The sequence below is a fragment of the Castor canadensis genome, chromosome 6 (genome assembly GCF_047511655.1).
Source record: "Castor canadensis chromosome 6, mCasCan1.hap1v2, whole genome shotgun sequence".
Lineage (NCBI taxonomy): Eukaryota > Metazoa > Chordata > Mammalia > Rodentia > Castoridae > Castor > Castor canadensis.
This window is the reverse complement of record NC_133391.1, coordinates 139,556,654-139,584,291: the sequence shown is the minus strand read 5'-3', so window position 1 is coordinate 139,584,291 and position 27,638 is coordinate 139,556,654. Positions and strand designations below refer to the sequence as shown.

General features: G+C 37.1%; 1 protein-coding gene across 5 annotated transcripts; it reads right to left on the bottom strand.

Annotated features, from left to right (window-relative positions):
- Positions 1-1,607: 1,607 nt before the first annotated feature.
- Positions 1,608-26,864, bottom strand: Paip1 (poly(A) binding protein interacting protein 1). 5 transcript variants are annotated; one of them, XM_074077521.1, is made up of 11 exons: positions 26,737-26,864; positions 25,225-25,394; positions 17,966-18,151; positions 14,585-14,697; positions 11,467-11,578; positions 9,894-10,019; positions 8,704-8,810; positions 7,964-8,081; positions 7,199-7,253; positions 3,276-3,369; positions 1,608-2,796 (listed from the first exon to the last, which is right to left on the bottom strand). In XM_074077521.1, the coding sequence occupies exons 2-11, from the start codon at positions 25,321-25,323 to the stop codon at positions 2,703-2,705; spliced, it is 1,104 nt and encodes a 367-aa protein (XP_073933622.1). In that variant the 5' UTR covers positions 25,324-25,394; positions 26,737-26,864; the 3' UTR covers positions 1,608-2,702. The 5 variants fall into 5 exon arrangements, with proteins under 5 accessions (XP_073933622.1, XP_073933620.1, XP_073933621.1 ...); XM_074077519.1 differs by having other exon boundaries at positions 26,629-26,768; XM_074077520.1 differs by having other exon boundaries at positions 26,625-26,757.
- Positions 26,865-27,638: the final 774 nt, after the last annotated feature.

Genomic DNA, 27,638 nt, shown 5'->3' with positions numbered 1-27,638 from the left:
TTAGCAATTGTGTATCCCCAGTTCTGGGATGTAATTGGCAACAAAGCAGTGGTCACACAAGGTGGCAGTCATGATGTCATTTTATAGCTGCTAAGGACTTTGGAAGAAAATGTCTATTAATTTTGCAGTTGGCTCTGTCTGTCCTCCCAACCTGAGAGTAGAGGTGGTTTTTTCTTCAAGTTTGGGCCGACTCTCAGTTATCAACAGGTTTTTCTTTACATTTGTACCAAAAAATCATATTAAATCTGAATTTAAAAAAGTACAACTCATTCATCTGTCATCCCTATAGATAAGACTTAACAAAATACCTACAGAACTACCTTTGCTTTCTGACAATGCCCTGTCTAGTTATCCTCCAGTGTCTTAGACCATCCTCCAAATTGCCCAAAGCCCAAATCCTATTTTAGGTTCTAACATCCTCTCACTGATATACCATATAGCTCACCTAAATGCAACAAACCCAACATGTTAAGGTATTCTTATATGTATTTCTGATAGTTCCTGGCTGGAAGGCATTGACATAGTCTGAGCCGATGATATGACTGCAATTTAAAGCCAATATTTGTGCATTGTTACCACAACACAAGACTATGGTATTTGCTGACATCTGTGTCCCTGCTCACTGGAGACTTGCATTAATAATTCCTACAAAAAACATACTTGTTCATGTTGATGACATAGCAATTCTAGAGTGACACAGCCAACTTTTCCTTATGTATTTATGCTTTTAGAACATGTCCACAAATTCCTTGACGGCCTCTTCTCTGATGTGACTTTAGTGACTTAGAATGAAGGAAATGTAGAAGTAATGCTACATGACTTCTTCCTGGGTATTTTGGAATGCCTGGTATATCTTGTCTTAGAATCCAGCCAACATGCTATAATGGATAAGCCAAATGTAAAGTGTATATGGTTCTGGTCAGCAGTCCCAATCTAGACCTGGCTTCAAGCATCTCAGTCCTGTCAACAGCCATGTGAGAAGATGTCTCCAGATGATTATAGCCCCCAGCTGCTCAAGCTACCCATCTCTTAGTTTCTCCAGCCTATGTTTCTTTTCCCCCAGTGCTACGGATCCAACCTAGGACAAGGGACTACATCCCTAGTCACTGAGTGGTTTTTTTAAGCAGAAGTAATACCTAGAACACATATTCTGTTGGTTGCTACTATGAATATAGTAGTAATTGCTGACAATGAGCTAGTGACAAATACTGGATGGTATTCAGAGAAGAACTGCTAAAAGTTTAAAGTATATGCCGTTAGCATTTCTTGGCCCCTGGTCTAATTAATGACTATAAGGACTATCATTAGAGAACTGCAGATTATGTTACAGGACCCATTTTGAAAAACAGAATTTTGACTATTACAACTTCCAAAACCTCCAATTGCATACATACCTCCCATTTACAATGGAGAAGCAAAAATTTTAATGTGGTAGATAATTTTTCCAGGTAGACTTATTTGTAATTGAATAGAAGACTTAATCAGTAGATACTTAATATCTTCTATCCTACTACGGTTTCTCTGATTTTAAACATTTAAGTAAGTTTCTATCACATAAACAAGTTCAGCAGCAAATTCTTAAAAATTCCAGAATACAAATTAAAAACTTAGAGGAAAACTATTTACGTTTTATTTTCAAAGTCTAATTTTAATTCAGACTGAACAAACAAGCAGAAAAGTGAGAACACTAACTATATTAGCAGACACAGATGTACCAAATGTAAAACAATGAGTTATTAACAGAACTATTTACATGCGTATTTACAAGCAACCCTTTTATACATAAGTTTTACTTTTAGTTGGAAAAAAAAATTTGACATTAGGTAAAAATATTACTTAAGTAGGGCTGAGGTGGTACCACATTATAGTAAAAGTATTAGAAAAGTGATCCTCAAGGTGTTACCAATATAAAGCTGAAGAAAACTTGAATGACAAGTAGCTAGTAAAATTCTCTAGTAAAAAATTCAATGAACCCATGCTACAAAATAAAAATGAGAAAGCCATATATATAATAAAGCAAAATAATGTTCTAGGACTGAGGGTAATGAAGTTAGGTGAAACAAACAAATGATTCTTGAATTGCTGTAAGCCCTCAGTGAAGTCTTGGTTGTTTAGGTGAGAGTTCTAAGTCTCCCTCAACCCCCTTTAATGACATTTTAAAAGCCCTTGCTATTAAATAGCATCTATGTATGTAAATCAGTTGTTGATATATTCCAAGACTTTAGAGCTAAAGATATTCGTGATTGTGATTAATACAAGAAACTCAATTTATTGAGACACAAATGTCAAACTAAAAAGCTGTAATAGTCATATCTAAAAAAGAATGCTACATTTTTACAATAATATGTATTTCCAGGCTAAGACTTTTTCCCTCAAGAAAAGGAGAATTTAAAGGATAAGCATCTAACCAGCTAGCAAAATTTGCTTTCAACATTTCATTTATTTCAAAATCGATTTTATTGCAGCCAAAACAGTGGAATTAACTGTACATAATAAACTATTTTATATATATATACACATTTTAAGTTATAGGGAATAAAGTTTATTTTGGCAGATAGTGTTTAACAAAATTAAAGTTGCATACATTAGTAACATAACTCAACATCCTTAATTTGGTATAAGTGTGACATATTTTCTTGCTTTCCTGTTTTCTGCTAAATTACCATACCTAAACTGTTTTATAAAACTGATATGCTGAAACTTTACTGTTTTCGCTTGCGCTCTGATTCCAAACAAAACTTTTCATAAGCTTCTTCAATCTCTGGATCCATCTCATCATCAATATCATCCAAGTATCTGTAAAAGAAGCCAAAGATGATTCATAAGTTTAATGTTTTTCGGTTCAGAAAATGTCCTAAGATGCTGTCAACTTTCTTAAACTTAATCATATTCCAATTCATCTGGAACCAGACTGTCATAACAGGAAGCTACTTTCAACATCACCTATTCCAGATATTTTCCCCCAACTATTAAAAAGTTTACAATGATAGAAGTGCCAGGAATGGTAGCACATTTCTGAAATCCCAGCAACCAGAGCAGAAGTTTGAGGTGGAAGGCTTTGGTAGGGGGATCTCAGTCTGAGGCTGGCCCAGGCAAAAAGCACTAAATAACTCTATTTGAAAGTAACTAAAGCAAAAAGTGCTGGATGCACGCCTCAAGTGGTAGAGCATTTGCCTAACAAGTGCAAGGCCCTAAGTTCAAATTCCAGTACTACCAGCAAAAAAAAAAATCTGGATCCAGAAACTGCCCACAGAAATTTCACAAAGAAAACTTACGAATCACCAGCCCCTGATAAATCTGTTCCATTTTCTTCATAATCTGGAAAGAAGTCTTCTCTTTCAAGTAACTCTTGATATTTCTCTTGGTAATCTGTAAGGAAACATAGGAACAAAAACTAAGTGCTGGAAAAAATATGAAATGAACAGTTACTGCCCCTAAAAATAGATTCTAAATATAATGATTTTTCATTTAAGTAGAGTAAGTAGGAGTCAACTCACAATTATGTAAAATAACTCATAAAACTTCTTATACTCTAATTGGGCTTGCTTTTGTCCCCCTCTATGCTCACAAATCTTAATTATATATACTACTCTAAATGAAACTTGGAAATCAAAGCCACTGTAATATACCAGAGTACATTCCATAGCCAGCATGAATGCTGTTTACATTCTCTAAGCTGCTTTCCATTAGACAAAATACTGGTTATACAGCTATTGGGAACACTTTCTTCCATATTCCACTTTTTTCTTTCTATAAAGAGGATTTTAATCAAATATGCATTAGTTCCAAATTCCTCTTTATTCTCCTAAAAGGAGGTAAAAGTAAGCTCTCTAGTTAGCAGATAATGGCAATTGGTTCAGTTAATCAGGTTAATCTATCAAAGGCTCTGATACAGAATTTTCTTTTCTTTCCCTTATGAAGCCATCTGGCAAACATTTCAGCTCTGCCAACTTTCCCTGGGTCAAGTTTCCCAAGATGATACAGGTGGTATTATAGCTCTCTACCTGCCAACTGTTGCAGGCAGAGTTACCTTTTCAGATTAGCATGGATCAGTGACTAGTTAAATTTCTTATGAACAGAAACCAACTCAAATTTGGGAGGATATTATAATCAATGGATAAAGACTATGATGTATAAAACTCTTAACTTGGCCTCAAGGTCCAGTGCTATTTTGACTTCCAATTTTGACTATTTAGAAACACATTTCAAGCATAAAACTTTCCTGTTGTACATGCTTGAGGTACTAAGCAAAACAGGCATTCTCTTAAATGTACATATGAACTCACAAAAATTAAGCCATGTAAGATGACAAATGAAGGACTGAAAGCTATCCATAAACTACTACAGCTGAAAGGTTGACAGATGATTCTTGTCCCAGTAACCAGGAGCCTGTTTAAAAAACCCATTAAAGAACAGAAAGCAAGGTCTTGAGTCTGCATGAAACTAGAAGATGGAATCTCCTCTGTACAAAGGTGGGACCATCAAAGGGCTGGTATCTTAAGCAAAAGTTGGAACAGGAAAAACAAAAACACCTCAGAGACAAAGAAAGTAGCAAGGGAACTCAGTTTGCCTGCCTGAGTTTGGAATGGGGTCAGGGCACTCTAGACAAATTGGTTACCCAGAGAGTTTGTAACAATGAGCCTGCACCTCAAATTTCTACTGCCTACATAAAGAACCCCTATGACAAAAACACCAAAACTTGCTCCAAGTAGTGATACCCCAGTGGTTCCTGGCAGAAGCAAAAGTAAAATTATTTTCGATAGAGATTTCTACAATACAAGCTACAAGAGGTTTTTAGTGAAGAAATCCAAAAAAGACAATTACAACATGAGAGCCTTCATAGAAAACCACAATACATGTAAGTTAATTTCAAATGGTTAGGGGGAAAGTGTGTGGAGATGGTACAAATGATAAAGCAAACTGTGCAAATTATTAATAAAAAATACATCTCGTTAAAGGGTAGACAGATACTCTTTGTACAATTTTTACTTTTGTTACTTTCCTATAAATTTGAAATCATTTCTGCATAAAAGTTTAAGAAGGACAGTTAAAAAAATGAGTTTGTAATATATCATGACTTGTGGAAACAATTTTCTATGTGTGAGAACTAGTAATAGCAGAATTTAAAAGGTAATGAAATGAAAATACAAAACAAAAATAAGCATGTATAGGATGACAAGAAAAACGATTTGAAGCCTTAAAAAAAGGTCAAGATAATTTGAACAAAATACAAGACAAAACTGAGCATGAGAAAACCAAACTGAATTTTCATAAACAAAATAGCCACTAGAAATAAGATAAACAGATCAAAGAATTAAAATGAATCAAGGTTAATTTTGAAGACTAAATGAAAAGGGAAGATTATTATTATTTTTTTGGACAGGATTTCAAAATTGTTGCCCAGGCTGGTATCAGACTCCTGGGATCACATGATTCTCCTACCTCAGCCTCCTGAGTAGCTTTGACTACAAGCATGCACCACTGTACCCAGCTAACAGGGAAAATTTGTCTTACCAGACATAGCAAGCAAGATAACAAGCACTAAGAGTAGGGTATTAGTACAGAAAGACAGACTGATCAACATGAACAAAAATGTTATACAGCACACAGCAGGGAGGGCTTATTATAACTAAGGAAGGAAGGATGAGTTAATACCTGTTGCTCAGAAGACAATGAGAAAATATTTAACACCTGTATCTCATACATAAAAATTAGCCAGGTAGATTAAGACCTAACAAAGATTTCTAGAAGGAAATGAATTTTGAAAGTGGTTAAGTAAAATCATATGAAAGTAACAAGATAGAAATTTACATCAAAACTCAAAGTTTCTACATGATAAAACATTACGAACAAAATAGAAAGACAGCCATACACTGAGAGAAGATAAACAAAACCCTTGGCTAACCAAGACCACTTTAGACTAGGTAAGGAATTACAAATCAGTAAGACAAATGATCCAACAAAAATAGTGACAGAATACAAATAGACAATTCTCAAAAGAAGAAATCAAAAGGTCAACAGAATTAGGAAAAGACAATCAAATCACTAGTCAGGAAAAAAAAATGAGACAGAATTTCATACAATTGGACTGACAAAAAATTAAGCCTGGTAACAAGTGCTACCAAGGATGAAGAGCAGAAACTCAACCTAGAAGGTAACACACACGCACAGGAAATTAATGTGAGTCATCTCCCTGTATAGCTATCCTTATCTCAACCAGCAAAAACCCTTGTTCCTTCCTATTATTGCTTATACTCTCTCTACAACAAAATTAGAAATAAGGGCAAAATAGTTTCTGCTGGGTATTGAGGGGGTGGGGGGGAGAAGGAGGGGGTGGAGGCAGGAGGGAGAAATGACCCAAGCCTTGTATGCACGAATGAATAATAAAAGAAAAAAAAAAAAAAGAGCAGAAACTCTTCTGAGCTGCTGGTGGAAATATTAAATGGCATTATCACATTAGAAAGCAATTTAGGAGCATTCAGAGAAATTGAAGATGCTCAGAGTCTGTAACTCAATTCAACTTTCCCAGTCTAAAGAGACTCCTTTGTGGTAGAGGCACATGACAATCAATGCCTGCTATTAAGAGAAAACAAATGGAAAAATCCCATAAAAATAAAAATCCCATAGTTGGTTATAGCTTGTACCAAATTGGGAGCATCTCTCTTGCAAACCCTACAGTCCCATCTATCACAATTGAAGCAATCTTTCTATAAATGGCCTTTTTCTGGCAGGGAGAGTATGCAGAGATTTAGATTTTAATTAATTCTGAATCACTGAGTATTAATGAAATTTGTACTTCAAAATGTCTGTAAGTATAAACCCATATTAATATTAGCTACAGACTATGTAGCAAACTAGAGCCATTTTTCTCCTAGATTCTAACCACTTGAAAGCTTAAGAATACAAAAACAAAATATTAAGAGAAAATATAAAATAAAAATGGCTGCATTTAATTGAAGAAATTTTTCTAATCCTTAACAGTTAAAATGGATTGACAAGACACTATACATGGTCAAAATTACATTTGAAGTGGCTTAAATGGTCACCATAAAGAATATTCTACATAAATTAAAACTTTTATCTTAGCTTTTAGAATGCACAGAACACATCAAAAAGCTACATTTTGTACTGATGAGGAGTAGTTTTATGTAATTTACTACTTTACAAAAATGGGAGGAAAATGACTGAGACAACATACCTGGATCTGCTGCAGTGAAAGGAACACCATCAGATGTATAAAATGTTGGTTCATTCTAGGATCAATCAAAGTGACAAAAATGTATAATCATTTCAAAATTAATTACATACAACAAATAGAGCAGCATGGCTGATGTTACTTATTTGTACTTGGTAATAAGCAAAACAAACAGAAAAGAAGACCCCCAACTTCTGGGAGTCACTCCATTTTACAGGGATTTCCATTCTATTATCTGGGCTGTAGTTCTAACCCTGCCATCCAGTGTCTGTCACATTCCAGGTGAATTGTGGTCAAACGTTGGCTCATTTTTAGTTGTGTAATCCCTCCCCAAGCATTTCTTCAAAGAATTTCTAGGACCAGGGGTGTAGGAACATTCCTCTATAACTGCTTTATGTTTAGTCAATAACTATAGGCTATCACTGGCCCAGTTACCATTTTTACTCTTTTGTTACATCATACAAAATAAAATCTGAGATATAAGATTTTGGTTATGAATTTTCTGGAAAAACTGCATCTTACATCTCTATGCTGACTCAAACCCAAGCCTTATTCTCCCTTGCCATCAGATGAACCTTTCCCTAGTATGTCATTTTTTCAGTGGAGGTTCCCTTTTCTTTATTTATCTGGTCTGCTGGTTCCTATGCCATCCTAAGCTGATTAAAAGCATTATCAGGAACTGAGTTCTAGAATAGCTTTATGTACTTTGACTAATTTCCAAAATAACCCAAGCAATAAGTGTAACTTAAAATAAAAATACTGGTATACCATAAAGTAGTTAGGATCATTTTCAGGTGTTGCTTCTCTGTATGTTGAAGTTGCATGAACTCTACCCCAGTTACTTGACCGGAGCTCTACAAGCTTCAAGAGCATCTGTTTTACATCTCTGCAGACAAAAGTAAATCCACCACAAGTGTAGTCAGGCTCTAAAATACCTTACAGACTCCAAAAACTTTATTTCCTACACTTAACATCTATGCCCAATGCTTTAATTTCTAGACATTCCCTATAATGATATACATTCACTTTACTATTTTTATTTTTTAAAAACAGCCTTGAAATTTGTTCCACATAACTGATTATAAGGTCCTTAATGGCAACAATTTTCCTTTAAACATTTCTTACTATACTTAGTTCTTTACAAGTATTTATTTAACGTTAAACTCTAAGTCATTTTATTTTTCAAAGGACTCATCTTACCACAGGAAATTCTAAACTTTTTCAACTTTAAATGTAACTGAACGGTGGTGGGGGTATGGTTCAAGTGGCAGAGTGCTAGCCTAGCAAGCACAAAACCCTGAGTTCAAACCCCAGTACTGTTATAAAAAGAAAAACAGTAACTGAACAAAAAAAAGACTAGTGAGAAGGCATAGACAAAATACTGTATCTTTAAAGGAAATATTTCTGAAGCTCAATCTGTAAGATTTCAATTACTGTGATGAATTGCAGCAGATTAAAAATAACTCCAAAAGAAAAAGAAATTGAAATCTATTGGCTGCTTCTCCTACCTGCTGCAGTTTGCATCAAGAACAACATTTTCAATTCTCTGAATAATTTCCTCCATATCATTCTTTCCTTTTTCCTTCCAAGCATCTTCCAAAACTGACCCTGTCAACTAAAGAAGCAGGTGTCAGTACAATAAGGAATGCAATAGTGTAGAAATTCTAAAAAGCTATTAGTAGTAGCAGTTAAAACATTCTATAAACAAGATGAATTTAGCAGGTCAAATATTCCCACTTATTCTCTGCCTACCATCTAATAGTCAGAAACCTCCATACCTTTTATGTTTTTCTTGACTTAAAGAAACACTAAAGGAATGGATTATAGAAAACCTTTAATCATATTAGTTTCATGGCAGTGATTATATGTACTTGCCAAGAAAGCTCAAGGCCCTAAATTCAATCCCCAGCATTGCTCTTTAAAAAAAAAAAAAAACAAAAAAAAAAACGCAACAAATATAAAAGCTTTGGACAACAACAAAAAACTCCACCAAGAAAAACAGTATACACATTTATTGGTTCAGCAGTTGGAAGGAAACTTTAATGTTACTTGTCAATATATACATGCTCACTAACCCAACAAATGTATATGTTCAGAAATTTAATCAATAAAAATAGCTAATGGCTGAAGGTGCTCAAAGCACTTGCCTAGCAAGCCAAAGACCCTGAGTTAAAACTTAAATACACCAAAACAAACACCCCCAAAAAGCTACCCAAGAAGGCATAATGAAATAGTAGTAGCAGTACTATAGTGGTTAAACTGAAAATAACACATATGTTCATTATCAGAATGGATACACAATGTATATGAATACAACATAATTCTACGAAGTTAATACAGAGCTAAATCTGTGTCACAGAATGATTTAAGATCTTCCACTAGTGGCAAAAAAAAAAAAAAAGAATTTTTAAAACCACAACAAAATAAGATCTTACTTGTAAGAGCACACAAACATGAGAAAGGAAGGAAAGAGAATTCATAGATGGTAATGGAGTGACGGATTTCCATTTTTCACTTCTAAATTTTGCTTCTTATATTAGCTGTAAGTATTACCTTTCCAATATATTCAAAAGCAAAGTAAAATGTCAATATTTAACTTTAAAAAACAATCTTGGATTCATTTGTGCACTACACATACTTCCCTTCTTTTAAATTATAAATTAAATGGGTAAAACAAATTTTAAAATGTAAAACCAACCTTCAGTAACTTTACTGCACAAATTAAGTTGTCATCCATAGGATTATAGAAGAGAGCATTCAGCAATTCCCGCAGACCAACCTGAAGGATATCTGCTCTTGTAACCTGTCCATTTGTTCCTTTTATCTTTTGGGACAAAAGAAAATTAATAGCAACAATATCCAAACATAATACAGATATACAAATGGTCTAACAATGGCAGAATAAATGTTTTAGTCAAGTACTAAAACCACAGGGATACCCTCTGGTAACTTCACAGAATTAATTATAATTATGCTATATGTAAATAAGACCTCTAATAAAACTGTAAGCTATAAATAAAATTAAATTTTCATTTATCAACATAACATCGTCAAAAAACTTAAGTCCACTTTTATATTACTGCCTTCATTAAGCATACTCCAAGTGAAGCTACCACCTTTTTTGATCACGATTTTACTCTGCTTTTTATATTATTTTAAAACTTTTACTTTGGTGTGGTGTTAGGTGTTGAATCCAGGGCCTCACACATCCTAAACAACCATGCAACCATTGAGCTACATCTCCAGCCCTAAAAACATTCTCATTTGGGCTCGAGTTGTATAAAATCTCTCTCACCTGCTGGCGGAATCTTAGGTGCAGTACTACGCCTCATCTTTACACTCTGCCCCCATAGATTCAGCATCATTACTTCTACCTAAGAAATGCTAAGCACCATTCTTAATATGGATTCATTTAAGCACATTTTAAATTAGTGTTCTTATTTTGGCTTATATAAATATCAGACTGAAAAAAACATGAAATTTTTAAAAAATCAAGTCCTGCTATAGTATAAAATGAGGCACTAGACTGGATGGACTACACATAGACATTTTAGACACAAATACAGATGCACATTTGATGGTGAATTCATCTATCTACTATTGTTCACAATGTTATGGTGTTCATGATATTAAATTCCAACATAAGCATTTAAGAAGGTAGAAATCTGTATCAGGGATTCACTTAAAACAAAAACATAATCCAGAAAATCCATTACACAGGAGTATTTAACTTATGTTGTCAAGTATATCATCTAAATTTACAAACATGTTCTGCTGCTGAATTTGTACATTTTATGTGAAAGATTAAATATAAATTAGGACAAAAATTATTCTGTGGGGGAGGGTTTGAGGGATTAGGAAGATATTCATCAAAGGATACAAACTTCCAGTTAGACAGGAGGAATAAATGCAAGAGAAATGTTGTACATCATAATAAAAGATACTTGAGGCAATGCACATGTTAAATAGTTTGATTTGAAATATTTTCTCTCTCATTCCCTGCTTCATTTCATTTTTTTTTCTAGTGTTTTTAGACAAGGTCTCTGCTCTATAGGCTATATAGTTTTGAGGCTGGCCTCAACTCTTGATCCTCTTCTTGCCTCAGTCTCCCAAGTGCAAAAGCTTGGATTACAGTTTTATACAAACACACCCAGCTCATTTCACTTTTAATGTTGTAAAAGTATACTGTAAACAAAAATTCCTCATTGAGATCAGTTTATGATTTCTGGCCTTGTTAATAATTAACAATAACAATGGAAAAGTCTTCTCACCTCCAAGTTTAGATAAAGTTCTCCCAGAAAGAGTACAAATGCATGAAATCGTTTTCGGGTCAGTTCATCGCCTTTTGCAGCTTGATCTTTAACTTCATATTCAGTCCGACATCTAATAAAGACAAATCTTTTATAATCTCACATTTCTTTGTCTTTTTAAATAGTCAAACGACCATTTGCTAGTTTGGTTATCAACAGAGGCAAGCTCAATGATTCAACGCCTTGCCTTCCTATAATAAAGAAAAAGTATTCCGATCTATTATAAAGACATCTACATTACCTTTTCATAATACAATTCCCAGTTTTAAGAACCTGATAGGGATAATTAAAAATAAAACCATGAGATTAAGTTTACAATGCATTTACGAGACGTAGGTTTAAGTGCAGAGCATACTGGCACCAAAAGGGCCTCATTTTATACTTGATAGATTTCTGCTGTTGCTGTTAAGAAAGCACTGCTTTTTATCTAAATCAGCTTGAAGTTTTCTGTTTTGAATATGAACTTTGAACTAGATCTTTATATAAATACGTGGATAGGTAAAAAGATACATAGAGAGCCTCCATCTAAGCTGAAAGTAAAATGAATTTTTAAGTCCATTGTTATTATGCTTTCCATTATACATACCTGCAAAACATTAGTGAGGGGGGAAAAAAAAAAACTAGTTGAAAATACAAAGCAATTAATTTGATCTCTATTTACAATAGCATCACATAACTGATTTTTCCCTTACTTGGACCATCTGCCTCACATTAGATAACAAAAAGAACTCTTCCTGGAATGTACAGTAACAGTTCTTATTGCCTTTGTTAGTGAATTATGGTGTCAGCTACTGTTACTAAAATGGATTTTTTAAAAAAGTTTATCATTTTGGTGTTAATTTTTTTTCATATTTTTACTGAAGAAAGTGGCAAGAAGACTCTGACTTTGACAGTTTTTCTTTTAAAGACAAAGGAAGGCTTATGGAGACTGAATGGTTTCCATACAGCCAATTTATATTTTTCTTTTTTAAAAACAATTCCTTTAAATAAAGCCAAAGAAATCACCTCTTGCCCAACCATTTACCATGGGTAGGTTTGAACCAGTAACCACAGCTCATTGCGACTATGTGGCCAACTCCAATGCTTACAAGCTATATTAATGAGCACCATCTTTTGAGTCAAATGTAGTAAGTAAGAGTATTTGTTACATTCTCATACGTATTAAGTTAATTCCCCATCAGGAAAAAAGTTGGGATACTTAAGTAAATATCTACACTTGTATAAGGCTGATTATCTAGGTGAAATGCCCTAAATCTATAAAACTAACATTTTCAATTATAAAAGCAATATATTACTTTTAAAAGATAAAAACAGAAAACATAAAGATGAAAAATTCCCCCAAAACCACTGCAATCAAGAGGTTAACTGCTATGAAGGAACTTTTTCAAAGTACAATAAGTACATATTTCCAAAAGAGTTCTGTAGAAGTATGCTCTGTTTCCCACTTATATCATCAGTATTTCTCCAGATTGCTATATTTGACAGTACTATACAAGTGTACCCAGGTAAATAGTGATACTATACAAGTGTACCCAGGTAGTGAAAGAATGATTGTCAACCATGGTTATACAACGAATCACTAGAGAGCGTTAAAAAAAAAAAAAAGAAAGAAAAAAAGAAATCCAAAACCATATAAGCCTCCTCCTTCAGTCCTACTTCACCAGAGTTTCCAAGCTGCAGGGGCAGGATCTCAGACCTATTTTAAGTCTCTACATAACTGGAAGACCCAGGTTGGGGTTAGAAGCACTGGAGAATATAATAAAAGAAGCCTTTCTGGCATCTTACCCTCCTAAAAGTACTCCACATTCTTTCTACTCAGAAGCTATAATCTGCATTTCTTCAGTTACAGGTAAGGACAGATTTTTTTCATAACTTTGTCATTTATATTTTTCCAAATTGTACTTATTCAGAACAATCCTGAATACTTCTATTAAGACACCGGTCTTTTTCTTACTCATTCCTAAGAGATCTCTCTGTACTAAATATGAGAGCTCATTGCCATGTGTTAATAAATCTCCCTATTTTTACTTGATACAAACTATGCCTTCCTCCAAATGTTACGATTTATATTTAACTAAAAATTTGCTATCTCTTGTTTAAGGGCTTACGGGTATAATGCCTGGCTTAAAAGGTCTTTAACCCTGGAAAAAGATTTTTGTTTGTTAATTTTCTCCTTAGTATTTACTGTTTCACTTTTCATGTATTTGGAATTTAATTTGGTAGGAGTGAGACAGGAAACCATCTTTCCTTTTTTTTTCTAAATGGCTACCCTGTTGTGCTATCAGCACAATTTATCTTTCACATGTGTATTTAAAGTACTCCCTTTATCAAAAGCTTAAATTTCAATGTTGCTGGGGTCTATTTTTAGAATCTTTACTCTGTTCCACTGCAGTTTAACTATACATTGGACCCAGGCCTTGCACAATCTAGGCATGTGCTCTACCACTGAGCCCTATTAGAAGCATTTTAAAGAATTAAGGAATAGCAACAATAAATTTGAAGACAACCTTGTTACTGAAGAATACTCATGACAAATTTGTTTTCCCTGAGTTATGAATTCAGTACCATCTCCCAAATATCTACGAAACCCCAATACATTTTATCTAATTCAACACTGATTCTAAAGTTCATTAGAGAAAAACAGCATAGCAAAGAAGATACCACAAGAAAGAACTACGCCAGATGTTTAAAGTATTAGAGCTTTTTATAAATAGCTATTACATGGCAAAGGAAGGTGGAGAACAAGTAATAAATGAAATATAATTAAATTCTAGAGTTAGCACTCAAGTTAAAGAATGCAGTGTGGATAAAAGGGGTTTTCAAAATCTATAAATAATAATTCTTAAGCCAAAACTACAAAAGTAGTCAGAACTACATAAGTAATTATTTTGAAGATCTTGGGAAACAAAAGGCCTTCCTAAATACAAAACCAGAAAGGCAGAGACCAGTACAGAAAAAAAATACGTATTTGACTGTAAGCTTTTACTATTACGCAAATAAGAATGGTTCACTCTATACTCCCCTGCAACTTTCTATAGTCTTTAAAGTACTTTTCCTTTAATTTCATATTCATACTGACCTTTGAAGTAGCAACTGGCGGAAGTTGCCACTCTGTGGGCTAATTGTCAGATGATGAGACAGGTAATTACACAGGCGAGCTCCCATATAAGAGAAATTTGGGATAGATGTGGCCTGTTTAAAGGACAAATTTTGTATGACACAGATACATCATTATTAATGCAAACACTTAACAACATTTTTAAAGCAGAATAAACATTTTGGCTTCCCAAACTAAGGCTACTGTACAGAAAAATATTAATTTCCTTTTGCCTAACAAAAGACTTAACAAGTTCACTTTCTCACCCAACCTAACAACAAACACAAAGGAAAACATTTGAGGCAATTTATCCTCTCCTCCATTTACCTGCAGCTGCCAGAAAGCAATTAGACAATGTTTCTTGATATCAACCCACTTTTTGCAGAAAATATAGACATGTATCCAACTCCATGGTAATAATTACAAATAAGGGAAACAGCTGCCAATATTGATCAATGTTGCTTCTCAGGGGCAAAAGAGCAGACTTTGGTATCTAGTAGTCCAGTACAAGATTCTAGGCATTCTCTCTTGCACAGCACTAAACCTCTCTGTGCTTTAGTCTGATTCCTAAAGTGAGAAACTAACACAAAGCATGACAAAAACGCTTGGGGAAAAGAGAAAATCCAAATAGGTAAACTTTTTTTTTAAAAAGGCAGTGCAAAAACGGTCAAAAAATTTAACTTTAATTACAGTTTTTAAAGACTAGTACAAAACAGTTTACTACCTACCTAATAGTTGGTAAGAAAATACACATAAAGAGGTTAAAAGACCTGGCCAAGGACACAAAGGTAACTGACCATATTCTAGATCCAACAAATGGACTAAAGCCCCTCCAACTCCCTGCTGGATCTGTTAACTGGTATGGTAACCTCAGACAAGTCATTTGATCTCTTTGTTCAGATATGTAGAAAATGGGAATAAGAGTATAACTTTGCAACCATTAAGGATTAAATGGGTTACATGTGAAGTGCTTAGCACTGCCAGGCATGTAGTACTTTAGAAATAAAAAGATAAAATAACTATAAATTATTTCCTTGGTCACATGTGACCCTATACATTTCACAAAGATAAACATTGATTCCTCCTGATATCAGAATGCTTAACAAAAGATGTGAAATTCAAACTTCTACTTTTCCCATTATTGGCATTTATGTTTCCTTTATTTTCTTTTAAAGTTTTTGTAAAGTTTCTTTACAATTATCACAAGCAGTAAAGATTAAGTTCTACAAGGCTATCATTCAACAGTTTTGTTCCTTACCTGCACTCCAATTTTACTCTCATAGACAAACACTTCCAATTCTTTCAGCTGAAAAGATTTTAACTTCTGTGTCTGCACACTACATATTTTTCAGTATAGATTTCTTACTAGTTTCCCACAATGGAAAATGAGATTTTAGCTTTCACCCTACTCAAGCCACCCTATTCTACCATCTCTCATTCCTTCTACCTACAGTAGCCTAGGCTGACTTCAAATTCACTATGTGGCCTGGCATTGAACTTGAAATCCTAAGCCTCCACCTCCTGAGTGCTACAATATATGACTTTATTTTTGTGTTTCCATTTGCAGCTGACCTGTGTATTACATTGATCTTTTTCCTTTTCAAACTTTTTTTTTCCCTGTTGGGGAAAACTCTGTCTTTTGTATGTTTTTATATATTTCTCATTAATTTGTCCTTAAACTCACTACATTACAAATCTGTTTTCATTATCTTCGAACACATCAAGTGTGCTCATCTTGCCAGGGAAATCTTTCCTGGAACTTTCTGACCTGTTTCATTGAAGCCTGACTACTCTAGCCCCTGCTGTACATGTAGGTGTTGTGTTGGGATCTTCTTTCACCATCTGGATGATTCACTTAGCTTTTCCTATAAAAATTCCTGTTCCCTGGTTCCTGTGTTTTTGCCTTTGGCTTAAATCCACCCCCCTGCTTTTTTTTTTTTTTTTGCGGAGTACCTCTGTTGACAACTTCTTGAAAAGGGTTACAATAAAACTTCGAACTAGCTACTGGGTGATCTACAGAATCTAATTTTAAGTCTCAAGCAATCTTTTTAGCCTCATTTCAACCTTTTGCTAGAGCCCTTTGGAGATCCACACTGTAAATCAGAGCAATTCTCAGCTTTCCTCACTGGTTTGAAACTGAACTTTTAGATCTACCAAGTCAATTACCACTCACCTATTTGCACTATAGCTTTCAAAACTGGGCTTTTATCTCCTTTTCTGTTCTTTGTCCTTATGAGCTGCTACCTTTAAAAAATTCTCATACTGTCAATTTAGTAGTTTGAAGAGAGAATCAAAGTTGAATGTGTATGTTTATCTTTCAAAACAGGTCCTCTTCTATTAGTTGTTATGAGTAGATATCCATAAATTACTTTAATAAAGCTGTTGATTAACTTGTATGTAAGGTTAATCTATCAGTAACCATGGAGAGCAACTTGGAAAAGTAGCCAAATGAAACATTAGGAAGGATATAATCATCAGTTTGCTATTATGATCACCCCTCCATATATTCCTAACTTGAACTGCTCTTTTAGCAATGACTTACAGGACACTGCCATTTATATTTCTGGTCATCTTTCACTATTTTTGACCAGTCTCACACTGACCTTAAAATTTTTTCTTAAGATGCTAGTGTTGCCGGGTGCCGGTGGCTCACGCCTATAATTCTAGCAACTCAGGAGGCATAGATCAGGAGGATCACAATTCGAAGCCAGCATACGCAAACAGTTCACAAGACCTTATCTAGAAAAACCCTTCACAAAAATAGGGCTGGTGGAGTGGCTCCAAGGTACAGGCTCTGAGTTCAAGTTCCAGTACCACAAAAAAAAGAAAGAAAGAAAAAGCTAGTGCTGTCTATTGCAATTTTCACCCTTAAAATAGCATTAACGTGCCAGTAACCAATATACCAGAGAAAAACTGAATATTTTGTGACACAAAAATCACAACTGATAACAATTCTAAGAAATTAAGATGGAAATCCTAAAAGTTTAAAAGAAAGGAAAGAGAAGTGGAAATGTTAAACACTCAAGATAGGACTGTTGTGCGGTCTGGACTTTTTAAAGACTCATTTATGAGGCAAGAAAGTTCTCACAATTTTTTCTCCCTTTCTCCAATAATGCTACGTAATTCAACAAATAGGAAAGAAATAGAGGCAGTCTGTTTTGCACACTCTTAGTTTCATATCCTACAAAACAAAGTAGTTGTAAGTGCCCAAATCTCCCTCCGTACTACTGCTTGTGTGTTCAGAGGTCTGGCCACACAGGTCAATAGAAATAAATAGAAATCTGGCCCCCTTGATAAGTAGACACCATTCCTGAGCTTAAATGGTGCTACCTGGAGGTTACACTATGCTATTAGCCAACCTACCTGTTGGTAAATGAGCTCTACAAGTTCTTGCAAAGCATCATCTGTTGTAACCCAGCCATTCAAGGTCTCTGCAAACTGCTCAATTTCAGTTTCAAAACTGCCAGGCTGCTCTGTAAGATGATTCAAAAAATCCTGAACATATTCTGATAGAGTGGGATAATCGTCACAACCATCCTCATAGGATTCCTATAGATCAAAAATTTAAAACACAAAGGACACCCTTAATCTGTGCAACTAGTTAAAATAAGTTTAAGTTGGTAAATCTCTAGCACAAATTATTTTTATTTTTTAAGGATCTTTCACATAACTTTAAAGAACATTAACAAATTTTAAGTCCACCGAGCTATCCTTCTTTCTTGCCTAACTGCCAAGTGTTAAAAGGTAAGAAGAGAAGGGCTCCATATAGATGATGGGATTGTCTTCTCAATTCTGGCAGCGTTACAAGATAGCTAAGAAAGTTTAAACCATTTTCAGTGTAATATCAATATAAAAAGAATGAATCTATTTAACATGAGTTAAAATCTAGGATTTCCCTCAAAATGGGAGGGAAAGGATAGACCAGATATACAGAAACAAGAATGGCCACATGTAGCTTATTGTCAAGACCATGGATATTCATTATACCACTCTCTATATCCTTGTAGATGTTTGACAATTTCTATACTGAAAGGAAAAAACCTAGAAAGGTTTGTCATGTACCTGTTAACCCCTAAAGACAGGGAAATGAATTTAAATGCTTAAGTATAAAATTTCACCATGGTATAAATGGCAGGAGGCTTTCTGGTTGCTACATCTAGATTTTTAACCAATCTTGATAATAGTAGCAGTTTCTAGCTAATATTTCTACTGGAAATATTTCACTTTGCAAAAGTTATCAGATCAGAATAGCACCCTTTCCATTTTTATTGCCTGGAACACCATCCAAAAGCAGGTTTTTTTTTTTTTTAATTGTTGTGCTGGGGGGTACATTGTGACATTTACAAAAGTTCTTATGACATACCATAATTGAATTCATCCAAAGAATTTTAAAGTTTACCTAATTGTTACGGTCAAATAATGACTACATTCCTTGATTAAATTTACCCTTCTTCGAATAGGCTCAAATTAGAAACCACATGAAAAATTAAGGCTGTAACATAGAAGCATCTTATGAAGGGGTTAAGTTCTAAAGTCAGTGACTAAGTAAAACAAACAAATGCATGGTAAAAAATACCTTTACGAAAGCTCCAAGTTAGAGATAGATACCCAGTCTTAGTAGAAAGACTAACAGCCTTTCAGTGCTTTTTAAAAGGACTTTAAGCAGGGGATTTGCATGTATTATCTCATTTAACCCTAGAAAATATTGTAAGTATTACAGTCTCTTCTTCACAGAAGAAATGGGAGCAGTCACTTTTGGTTCAAAAACCATGTGAGTATTGCACATGCCTGTAATTCCAGCCCTCAGGAGGCTGAGGCAGGAGGACTGGGAGTTTGAGGACCAGTTGGGAGTACATAGCAAGGCCTTGTCTAAAAACAAACAAATACACAGCTATGTGAGTGTTGAGTGCCTACTAAGTGCTAAAGACTGTTTTGGGGACTGAGAGTACTGCCATGACATGATGTCTCCAATGAATAAAGTAGACAAAGTCCCTTCTCACATATCCTGTGACGGACAACACATTCAGATATGAAAAATATGGCCAGGCAGGGACTCAGGAGGTACTTGGCCTGGTACCTTTGAAAAAGAGACAATGGTTAAAACACAGAAATTGCTAATTAGGTCAGTGGGAAAGAGGGAGGATCTGAGCAAGAAGGACTATACACCAACTTGAGTAATCTATGTATGGTCACAAAGCTAATTAAAACTTGTACTTTTACTCTGTATAGCACCTTCAAAATAACACAAGTCTTAAAATATAGGTCTGACTTTATGTACAAGGACATAACTACCAAGAAATTCATCTAACAATCTATAAACAAAGAACTGGTTAAAACATTATTGTATATCTATGTAATGGACTATCACATAGCCATTTAAGGAAACAAGATGTAATTTACATGTATTCATTCAGAAATAACTCTGAAACAGTATATTAAGCAACCAAATTTTAGTATAACTTAAATTTTAATAGACTTATTTATATAGGCAGAGAAATTTCTGGAAAGACAAACAATGGAGAATACTTACCTCTGGAGTGAAGAAATGTTCCTATTATAAATAAAACTTTATAAAGTTATGAAAGCAGTCAAGCATAAAAAGTGCACACCTAGCCAGGCACTGGTGGCTCACACCTGTAATCCTAGCAACTTGAGAGGCTGAGATCAGGAGGACTGCAGTTCGAGGCCAGCCCTGGGTATATACCTTCCAAGACCTCATCTCCAAAATAACCACAGCCAAATTGACTGGAGGTGTGGCTCAAGCAGTAGAGCACAAAGCCCAGAGTTCAAACCTCGATTCCACCAAAGCGGGGTGGGGGGGGAATGGCACACCTTACTTAATATACTTAATTTTAAACACATGCATGGTGAATTTTATAATTTAAAAGTTTTTCATAGACATCTGATAGTTCTGTAGACTTGTAGTATCTACCATTATTGATAACAAAAGCAAAAAGGCAAGTCTGTAGGTCCCAGCTGAAGCTACTAATTTTCAGTTTCTAGGAAGTGTCATTGCAGCAAAAATGTAGTTTAGGACACTGATTTCCAGTCTTTTCTTTTGTAAAGTCAACAGAATTCTTTCAAGAAAATTTGAAGTCTGATAAGTAAAAGGAAAGTAGAGCTGCTCTGAATATAGCAGAACAGAGGATTTGATCCAAAGCTTACCATTTTAAATTAAAAAGGTGCAGAATATTCTGAACAATTAGGCAGTCCATCATGTTTGAATCAAAGCCTGCATTAGTTCTCTAACACAGATTTTTCAAAGTACAAATTTCTTTAGTGTTCAATGTGGACTCAAATGGCTTCCAAGCTGTGGAATACTTTTCAAGCATTATTTTCTTATAATTCTATTGCAGAAATTACCAGGGACCATCAGTTAGACAACAGGCCTTTCATGGTAGATACTTTGTATGAGCTGTCAAAAGATGAGGTCCAAAAGGCAATGGGGAAAGGCAACTGACCAGAGTCAGGATTACTTAGGTTAGCTGAACTGAACAAGGGAAGGTGTGAAGAAGAGAGGTTGAGTCAATAAATACACCAAGATTGTGGTCTAAACTAGTTAGAAAGAAGAGATCTGTCTTATAAATTGTTTTATACTTGATTTTAATGTGAGATCTTCATGAAGTCAAACACAAGTCTGGAGTTCTGAGGAAGAATGAGATTTGAGGGTTATTAGCACATAGGAAGGGAACTGTCACATTCTAGAGGCAGGCAGGATTCACAAGGGAGAAAATAAAATAGAAAAAAAGATAGAACCTCAGGGGCTGCAATATGAGGGAAGAAAGAATGATATGCAAGTTGGGACAAAAAAGAAAGTACCACCACAGAAGTCAGTATCAAATGCTGAATACATTAGTAGCTTAATATCTAGAAGAGAATGATGGCTACACAGTCTTAGGAGTAAAGGAGATAACATACAAAGAAAAAATTATAACAAAATTAGTATCTTAAGTATTTAGTTCTCATAAAATTTTAAAGAGATTTGAAAGACTAAAATATGGTAACTTTGACATCCAGCACAGGACTTGGCACATTAGGAACTTTAAGCTGAATAAATCACATTGTGTTTATGGACTGTGTTCAAGCCCTAAGATGAAGGTTAAGAGGTCCATAGATTAAAAACCAGAAGTGTCATTAACTGCTACAAAATACTATCAGTACACTTTGGAGGATCAGACTGCAGAGGTTTGCATAATCAGTGAGATACCTCTCACTGTAGTAGTGCCAATGGTGAATTAGAGACTGTTAACTACTCTAAGAGGAAAAACTGGGCAGTAACTTAAAGGGAGATGGCTTTAGACAAAATATATATATATATTATATATATATATAGCTATTGGACTTTTTTGGAAGCAGATGGGGGACAGACTTTCATCTCGTAATAAATGCTTTATAAATTCCTATGTGAAACTTTTGGTAGTGGTTAAGTATACCATGATTAAATATTCAAAGCATATCTTCTTGAGAAGCAAAAATCAGTAATAGATGGTCACTGCAAATCACTTTTAAGAGTATACAAATTAGGAATTTCTAGCAGCAGGATTACAGGAAGGACTGAAGAGAAAAGGGCTTGGGGCTTTGAAGGAGTTAAAAAGTACAGAAAAGACTGTATGAAGAGGTTATTCTTAAGAGAGATGTACCTCAGCAACACCAGGCAATATATAGAAAAAAAGAAGATTCAGCTAGGCATGGTGATGCACACCTGGAATCCCAATTAGTTGGGAAGCAGAAATTGTGAGGATCATAGTTTGAGGTCAGCTGGAGCAAAAAGTTAGCAAGACCCCATCTCAACAAACAAAGCTGGGTAAGTGGCTAACATCTAGAGTCCCAGCTATGTGGGAGCCATATGTAGAAGGACTGTAAACCAAGGCTGGTCCTAGACAAAACACTAGACCCTATCTGTAAGATATCTTAAAGCAAAAAGTTGCATGTGTGGCTTAAGTGATAAACTGCTTGCCTAGAATGTGCAAGGCCCTAAGCTCAAATCCCAGAACTGTAAAATTTTTATAAGAGAAAGAAAGGAAACACAAGGAATTTCTGGGACTAGAAAACAGGCTCTGCCCATTTTATTTGTTGTTGTATGTCCAGTGTTTGACTTATGGTAAGTATTCAACTGCTTGTTGAATGAGTGAGTGTATGAATATAGCTAACTTTGGATTATGGGCACTATAGGAAAAGTTGCCCTCACAAGATCTTATCCTGAAGTCAGGGAAATATAAGAATTCTGCTGTTCTGTAAGAAACACTGTTAGCCTTGACAAAGGGTAAATGTTAGTATAAACTAGTAACCAGAGCAGGGTAGCAAGCCCAATTATCTATGGAATCCAGGTGGGCTACAAATGAATGAGAAAAGTCAAGGGAGCAAATTGTTAAAGTATGCCTCTACTCTGCTCCGACTGATTTTTTTAATGTCAGTTCACTGTAGCTAGTTGTTATGATTTCCACAGAAACCAGAAAACTCAGACTTGAAATATCTAATTTAAATATTGGTAACGAATTAAAACACCTTTAAAAACCATACACCAAGGGCCAAAGAACATACACCTGTGGGCCACACAGGCTTGCAGTTCACAATTTGTTCTGGTAAACTGAGAAGAGAGGGATCTGATGTACTAAATGATAGCAAAGAATTCCTAAAAGATGAAAATGGCTCAAAGTAAGTGGACTTACATGACTTAATACATTGCTCTACAGCCCAAAAGTCATTTGAACTATATTTAAGACTTTGAAAAAAAAACTGTTGCAAGCCCATCATAAAACAGATCAAGTGAACAGGGAAGAAAGTAAATGCAGAAATGTCTGTGGCTGCTAAAAGGCAAACATCCTTAAGAATTATTCAAGTACCTACAGACCGATGGTTCCTTCCTTCCCTGAGCCAGATACAATTTTCTGGCAAGAACCCAAGCTTCTCTCATTTCTACTTTACTTTTTACCCCAAATCAAATACTCTTCCTGCCATGCCTATACTTTCCCCTTTTCAGTTCCAAAGCTTTTTCCTGTACATGAAGTTCCCATGAACTACAGTCTTTCCGTATTTTCCCTATCAAATATGGAGAGAGCCAAAAATGGGTTACAAAAAAGGTGTGCCATCACTAGTTGTAAGAAAAATACAAACTGAAACCACAGCTCAATACTATATACCTATCAGAATGGCTGAACAGGAAATACCAAGTGCTGCTGGGGAAGGAGAACAAGTAGGAAGCATATACTTGAGTAACAGTGGAATGATCTTTTTGGAAAATTATACAGAAGTCACTACTAAAGCTGGCTACTTTATGTTCCAGCAATTCTACTCCTTAGATGTATCATGCAGAAATAAAGGAATATATTCACCAGGCAATGGATAGGAATAGCAATCCTATTCGTAACAGCCCAAAAGTGGAAGCTACCCAATGTAGAGTCACAGATAAATGGAACCCTGATGTGATCATGAAATGACATGCTATGAGAATAAATCACCTCAAATTATGTGTTACAACATGAATGTTGATGCAGGCAGAAAAAGTAAGAAGCAATATATTCTATATGCCTCCATTTACATAAATTTTGAAAACAAGCAAAACTATTTTAAGTCAAAACAGTGGCCAAACCTAGACACGATAGCACGTCTGTAATCCCAGGTGAGCAGTGAGTTTGAGGCCAACCTGAGTTACATACTGACACCCTGTCTAAAACAAAAACAAACAAGAACAAGAAAAAAGTGGTTATCTACCCTTGGACATGAGTAATGATTAGTGACCTTGATAATGCTGTATTTCTTGACTGGGATGCTAGTTACCCAAGCATTCACTTTGTGAAACTTTGAGCTAATCCTTATGTACATTACATTTCAATAAAACTAAGAAGCAACAGAAGCTGTACGCTAAAATATTAATCCTTTTTTCAATCAGTAGAATGATTCCCTCCCCCAATTCTTTACATTTAATCCCTGTGCATTTACTCATCTGGAGCTTACTTAGCACAATTCCTTTCTACACATCCCAGCTTTGTGCTTGCTACTGCTAAGAAAAAAAATGACCAATTTTAAAAATGTTATATTGCTGACAAAGATGAAACTCAAAGTTGAAGAGTTCTTTATAACTACATAAACTATGCAAACTCTTACACTTCCACGAACAATAGGTAACTAGCATCAGAAATTCTTCTATTTAAACAGCCACCAGAAACAACCCAGATGTGTACTTCTCAACAGTCAAAAAAACTAGTTAACAGCAAAATCACTGTTTAATTTGTTCTAAAATCACCAATGAATATTCAGTTATCTTGCTAAAATAAAATTTAAAATGAGTTTTGGTAGGTCATTACAGGTTTGTCCATAAAACCAGGAAATAGTTTTACAAATGGAAGATGTCCTGACACCAGGCTTATTACATCAGATTTATTAGCTTATTGTACTCCATAGGTGCTGGGAATACGGCAGTGAACCACACAGACAAGAATTCCTACCCTCAAGTTGACATGCCTATACCTTGAATATACCTTCAAAATATATCTGAATCAGTTGTTTCCTCATGAGTTCAATGAATTAACAAAGTATATTTATGGTAGAACAGAGAATAGCAGCATAGTCTGATGAATAACCTGTAGTACTAACCCAGAGTTGTAGGAAAAGAGTGCACTCACTGTATAATGAGAAGAATAACCTGATGGGTAAAATTCGGGGGCGTTCGCAGACAGCTTAGACATTAGCACAGGAGCCACAACCACCTGGGGCTTAGCCATTGCTGACTCCGAGTTTTGCGGTGGGATTTTGTCCTGTGAATTAGATGGAGCTCTCAGGAGCCGAGGTTGTTCTGAGAAAGAAAACACCAGGGTCAGATGTATTCATTTCTTTGTAAAAACCATCTGAGAACCACGGGATTTTAACAGTTAAATACAAAATTTAGATTCTCGACGAGCTGGGTACAGAGAGCTGCAAAAAGGAACAATAGACCTGCTTAGCTCCTGGGTGAACGCACCTGCCTCCTAAATGAATGCTTGACACCCCCTCCCCCGCCCCTTCCTAAGGAGTTGGTGGCGCGGGCCTGTGCCCGCGGCCCCGCAGGGGACAGGGAGGCGATCTCACTTCCTCCCGGGACCGCAGAACTCGGCGGCCGCGCGCGGCCCCTCCCCCAGCCGGGCGCACAAAGGATTCCAGCAGCCACCTTCCAAACCCGGGTCCGGGTCGTACCCAGCGGGCCCCGCGGGGAAGGCTCTCGGGGAGCCGGGGACGCGGCGCGCCGGGCCCGGCACGCTCGGAGGCCGCGCGGGAAGCGTTGGCCCAGGAAGACCGGGTCCTCCCGAGCTGCTCCGTACCTGGGAGCGCCCCGGACCGGGGAGGCCGCTCGGGACCGGCGGGGACCTCGCTCTGGGCCCCTGGCGGCGGGGCCGTCCTGGGCTGGCGCAGCGGCGGCGGCTGCAGGAAGCCCGGGGCTTTGGGCTGCGGCGGCGGCTGGTGCCGCGACCGCTCCGCAGGCCCCGCTCCGTTCGGGAAACCGCCGCCCTCAGGCCCGCCCCCTCCGCGGCCCAGGCCCCGGCTCCGGCCCCGACCAGCACCTGGAGCCCGATCGAAACCGTCCGACATGCTCCTCCTCCTCCTCCTCCGGGGGCCGCTGCCGGGTAGGACGCGGGGGGAGGCGCCGAGGGCCGGTCTCGCCGCTGCACCTCACTCACGCCTCATGGAGGAGGAGGGCGGCGGGCCCTGCTCCGCTCCGCGGCGCTTCGGGTGGGGCGGCCGGCAGCCAGAGCCCCCGCCGCACCACAGCGCCGCCCCCCTCGGTCCCCCTCGGCTTTCTGACTCTCTACCCAAACCCCGCTCCCCCGCCCGCGGCGCGGCAGGAGGCCACGGCCGGTCACAGCGGCCCCCCGCGGCCCGGAGGCCCCGGCCGCGCCTGCCCGCCTCCCCCGCCGCGGCTCCTCGAGTTCGCGGATGGCCGGCGGCCGCGGCCCAGCAGGCCGCTCTGCGAGCGGGACTCGGTCATCCCGGCTCCCAGGGCCAGGCTCGGGGGGAAAGTGGGCGAACGCCTACCCCCGGCGGGTCCCACCTACTCGACGGTGCTCAGGAGAGAGAAGTGCAAGACCGACGGTTGATGCCAAGAAAATAAAAATCCGGGGGGAGGGGGCGAGAGTCCGGCGGCAGGGTTCGCGGACGCGCACCTCGCTGGGCACGCAGGTGTGTTCAATAGCCCTGCTCCGGCCCGGCCCCGCGGGCTGGTGGGAAACGCGGGCCTGGGACCGGCGCGGCCATCTGCTGTGCGAGCTGGGGGGAGGGGGTGGAAGCAGAACCGAAACCCGCCTCCCTCTACTTCCCTCCAGGAGCTAGGTATCACCATCGGGCACACCTACCGTCACCAAGCTCCAATCCCTTCCCTTTCCTCTTCCTCTCCAGAAGTTTTGAGAAAATGCACTTTGTTTTACTGTGGTCATCCCCCCCCCCCCATTTTCATCTTCTGCCCGTGCTGTCCAGTAAAAATATAACGCGAGAGGCAAATGCAAGCCACTCGTGTAATTATAAATGTCCCAGAAGCCACATAAACGAATCAAAAGAAACAAGTGAAATAAATTTTAATACATTCAACTTACGTCCGAAAGGTATCATTTCAACATGTAATTAGTGTAAAAATATGAATATTTTCTTTTTTTCATGTTAGTTGTCTTTTACTTGGGATGAGGCACATTTCAAATACCCAAAAGCTGTATCTGGCTATTGGCTACCAAACTGCACAGCACAATTTTAGTAATTATGTGTAAGTTACTGTTTTCATCAGGCCTGATGGTGCTAATGCCAAACGAAGGATGAATGTTAGAAGTGAAAAGCAGGAAATAAAAAGAGCTTGAACCATCTCCACAAATTCTGATTGTAGCCCTGTGTTTCAAGCAGGGACTAATGTTTTTCAATCTTTCCGTCTTCAGGATCATCTCAAGAATCATTTTTTTTTCTCACTTACAAAGCAGTAGCCTTTACCAAATCAATGAGGGAAAAATGACTTTAATGAATCATTTATGATTCATGCTGTTAATGTTAGACAAGATTACAATTTTAAATTTAGGTAAAGTAA

Coding starts and splice junctions, on each gene's coding strand:
- Paip1 (XM_074077516.1), bottom strand. CDS start 26,164: ATGTCGGACGGTTTCGATCGGGCTCCAGGTGCTGGTCGGGGCCGGAGC. Junction 25,395..25,896: donor CCGGTCCGGGGCGCTCCCAG/GTACGGAGCAGC, acceptor TTTCTTTCTCAG/AACAACCTCGGCTCCTGAGA. Junction 3,370..7,198: donor TTTCACTGCAGCAGATCCAG/GTATGTTGTCTC, acceptor GTTTCCTTACAG/ATTACCAAGAGAAATATCAA.